This window comes from Pisolithus orientalis (genome assembly GCF_024613125.1).
Source record: "Pisolithus orientalis strain OTSU chromosome Unknown F5J12scaffold_15, whole genome shotgun sequence".
NCBI lineage: Eukaryota > Fungi > Basidiomycota > Agaricomycetes > Boletales > Pisolithaceae > Pisolithus > Pisolithus orientalis.
The window spans coordinates 662,102-666,351 of record NW_026260796.1 but is presented as its reverse complement, the minus strand read 5'-3'; the positions used below and the strand labels follow the sequence as shown (position 1 = coordinate 666,351).

Sequence of the window (4,250 nt, the reverse complement as noted above, 5' to 3'; positions counted from 1 at the left end):
GTATGGAATCAGGATGACCTCAAAGAGTTTGATAACTGGCTGGGCCAGCTACTCAAGTACTTCCATATGTTCAAAGTGACAGGCCCAGACCACAATGCAGACAGGGTGCTATACATGCATGCTTGGAGGGGTTAGCCTCCCAATGGTATGACCAAGAGGTCAATGTCAATCCCCAAATCATCAGATTCAGGATTGGTCTTTCAAAGACCTGATTTATGGACTATTCAAGAGATTTGTCCATGAAGCATTGGTGCAGAATGCAGCCAATCAGTTTGATCATGCTAGGTACAAACATGGAAAGGGAGCCCTTGTATTCTATAATGACCTAAACCATCACAAGCACCAGATGGTGCAACCTCTGGACAATTACTCATTCAGGAGGAAGTTCTTGTGGGGATTGTCACATGTGATAAAAAAGAGTGCATTCAAGGCCTGCAGAATTTCTGCCAAGCACTCAACAGTTGAGGAAATCCTCAAAGAAGTACATCACATGGAAATGGAACAGAAGGCCATCACCATGAATATGAGGACAAGCCATGCCAGCTCCAGAGGGAGAACCTCCCAGGGATGAAGTGGCTTGTACCCACATGGAAGGAAGAGTGATCATCACTCTTCAACTAATGAAGGATTTAAATACAAAAAGAAAGGGGACACCCTTTATCAAAAGAAGATGAATCTCCCATCAAGGGGTGACAGATTCATGAAAAAGGATGGCTCAGACCATTGACCTTATCATCAATAGCAGGATTGCTCACATGATGAGGGAAAGCAGCCCCAAAAATACCTGATGGGTATTACCTGCTTCAATTGCAATAAGGAGGGCCATGTAGCCCTGAAGTGCCCCCTTCCTTGGAAGGACAAAGGCAAGAGTGCAGAAAGGCCACAACTGTTTGTAGTTAATGTCCAAGAAGATGCAGAGTGCAAGAATGCCTGTGAGGAAGGCAAGCCCAACACCTTTGAGATGTACTCCAAGGAGGACAAGGAGGACAAGCCAGTAGCCTACTTTGGTGCAATGCACCCTGAAGATGAACCCTTAGAAGTAAGAGGTTGTCTATTGCATGTTCATATGTGTGCATGATCAAGAGGAGGGGTTACCCTCAGAAGACAATGCTCCCATGGTAGAGGATAACCCTCCAGAGTTGGAGGGTAGCTCTGAGGTGAATACCTCAAGTGATGGCATCACTCAGGCACAATGCTTGAATCTGAATGATGGGATCAGTCAGACCTGTATGGAGCCATACATGAGTTTGCATGTGATGAATGCAGTCACTGTGTCAGTCATGTAGCTGAAGGGCTACTGAGCAGAAATGCATCCCTAATAAGGGTCCTTGTGAATGCCAAGGAACATGTGTGATGAGAACATGAAAGAGGTAGAGATGATGGTAGACATGCCCTGATGGAAACACCAGATCTAAGTGCCTGGATGGCCTGCAGCTGCAAGGAATTATATCACCCAATGTCTGTATGTACCCAGATGCAGTGGTAATTGAAACACCATGGGGAATGGTGTGGGTAAACAGGGATGGGACTGTGGAGCATTTGTCCAGTCCCAAGGAAGATGACAGGGAAGTCTGCAATGCCTCACTTAGAATAAGTGAGGACAATATGGATTTGGACCCTGAGTTAGCCAGTTGGCTTGAAATGATAGAAGGATCACCTACATGTGGGAGATGGGACTAGTCACCCATCTATGGGGCAGCTCACACAGAGCAATGCCCTGGGTGTCAATTACATATGGACCATGTTGATGAAGCCATGGGCAAGGGAGAACCCTCTCTAGCAGTTTCACTGCAGTTCCTTGCCCAACTCACATCATTGAGCACACTCATTGTGCAATACATGTGATGGCAAATCACATAAGGTCCCTCAAGGTCCAATGGGTACAGGCATTGTGTGACATCCAACACCTATGAATGGCCATGCAAGACAGGAATATTATTCCTGTGGAGTTGTATGACCAACTATGTGTGACTGAACATCACATAAGTCACCCCAATCCTAATAACAACAGAATCAGGGTATACCCTGACAAGACAGTGGTAGAGACACCACATGGTGACATGATCATTGAATGAGTTCAAGTTCAGGAAGACCTGCACATGGCTGTGATGGATTTGCAGCCTATAACAAAGCCAATCACATGTGCCCTTCAATATGCAATGCATACTAAGCCAGAGCTGGGGAATCACCCACAAGTAACACCAGAAATGCACATGTGCATGACAGTGAATACCATTATAAATGGCTACAAAGCCTACACAATGATTGACACCAGGAGCACTGGAAACTTCATGAGCCTGGCTTTCACCAAAGTCACAAAGATGAAAGTTTTCACACTCAATCAGCAGCTTATGCAGCAGTTAGGCTGCATTGGCAGCTGGTTGAAGATCATGCATGGAGGACTCCATGATCAAGATTGGTCACCATGAAACTGAATTTTACTTTGATGTAGCCAATATTGATTGCTACAACTGCATATTAGGAATCCCTTCCCTTAGATGGCATCAGGTGGTACTCGACTTCACTGAAAAGTTGATGACCATCACTGCAGAGAAAATACTCATGCTCACAGAGCCTGAGGTTGCTACAGAGGGATGATTGCATCCCCCCAAGGTGTCTTCCTCCTCTGCCAAATGACTAGCATGCCCTGCAAGGCTTTCACAACCTCATGAGGGCTTGCAGGGGAGAGGGAAACCAGGAATAGAGTCAAAGAGTGAGCCCATGCTTGTGGTGATAAAACCAATACAAAAAAGAGCATTAGAGGATAAGGAAATACCTCTCCTCAGGGAGTGGTGGTTTGAAAAGTTTAGAAGAAGGTTTGAAGGTGTTGAGCCAAAGTTACCTCCCTTATGGGAGATAAACCACCAGATTCCCCTGATCAACAAGAACAAGTGGTACTTGTACCACTTGCCTTGCTGCACTGATGTGCTGAAGCAACAGTTATCAGATAAAATCTGCCAATATAAATATAGAGATGCAGAGTGGTGGGTACTAAAAAGCATCCCACAAGCTGCACCTATGTTGTGCATACCAATGAAGAATGGTAAACTGTGAACACACAGCAAGCATTTTACAATTTTCTTTGTACAAGCATAGGGGAAGAAATCTTTGAAAGATACTTTGTTTTATCTCATGTTCTCTGCTGAAACAAGTGGCAATAATGTTGAATTTTGAACAGTTTTTCTGACAGAAAACATGACACAGCGGATTTCCAATGTTTTATTGGTGAAAAACAATTACCATGACCCACCACCAAAAACCAAAAACAATCATCAAAAAAATCATTAGTACTGTTTTCTACATGCTATGCAATACATTAATCAAATACTTTACCACAAAATAATTTAAACACACTGATCATTGAAGAACATGTAATGTTACATAGAACATCAAAATTAAATGATATATGTTTTGTATGCAACAATAATAAAAACATTTGGCCAAGTCTTTCAATATTCACCTGAAAAAAAAAAAGAACAGCAGTTCAATGTTTTCTCTAAAAACATAACATGCTAAACTACAATTTTTATGTACAAGAACATGGTACTGAGAGCATGCCAAATGTTCTAGGTCAAATTACAGTATCTTATCTCCCAGAAAACATGATAAATAAATAATGTATTAAAATAGCCTGTTCTACCACAGAACAACTGTGAAGTAGGCATGTTATATGTAGAGGTGTTGTGAAGGTTCTGAGCCATTTAGGTTCATTTGTGGGCATGACTGCCTTGTGCACAGATCCAAGTTTGTCTCTCTTTGACATTGTTTCATAGGTGACAAGCTGACCACTCCCTTCTAGTGTGCTTGACTTGTTTTTCCAATCTTTCAGCATCTCTGCCCTAGCTGCATCATCAGGCCTCTTGCTGCTTGCTGTGCTGTGCACTTAGTCCCTCAGTAGCTTGTCAGCATACTGAGGTCTATCTACAGATCCTACAATTATATCCTAAAATAAAAGATGAAATGCATACAAAAGTACAATGTATCACTGATAAAATGACTCATCCAGTTCTTCTGATGAGGACCATGGTGGGTCTGTCATGCACAAAATATCTCATTTGACAGTTGTGGACAGACAAAAATGTGTACTAGGCATATCTAGGACATAACAATGCAATCTGCATGAGCCAATTTTTGTTATACTAAGTTTTCAAAATTTTGACCCAAAAATGTGGCCAGTCTCCAAAAGAGTTTGTAAAAATCCTGGAAAAAAAGTGGAATAAGTAGCATTAGCCTAGTGCAGTATGATCACA

The 4,250-nt window shown here is 42.4% G+C and overlaps 1 protein-coding gene across 1 annotated transcript; it reads left to right on the top strand.

Moving 5' to 3' along the window:
* Positions 1-787: 787 nt before the first annotated feature.
* On the top strand, positions 788-1,680 carry F5J12DRAFT_783060 (uncharacterized protein; the record flags this gene model as incomplete). The annotated part of the gene is made up of 3 exons (XM_051742816.1): positions 788-1,039; positions 1,086-1,227; positions 1,475-1,680. 3 exons carry the CDS (start codon positions 788-790, stop codon positions 1,678-1,680), a joined length of 600 nt encoding a protein of 199 aa, XP_051599775.1.
* Positions 1,681-4,250: the final 2,570 nt, after the last annotated feature.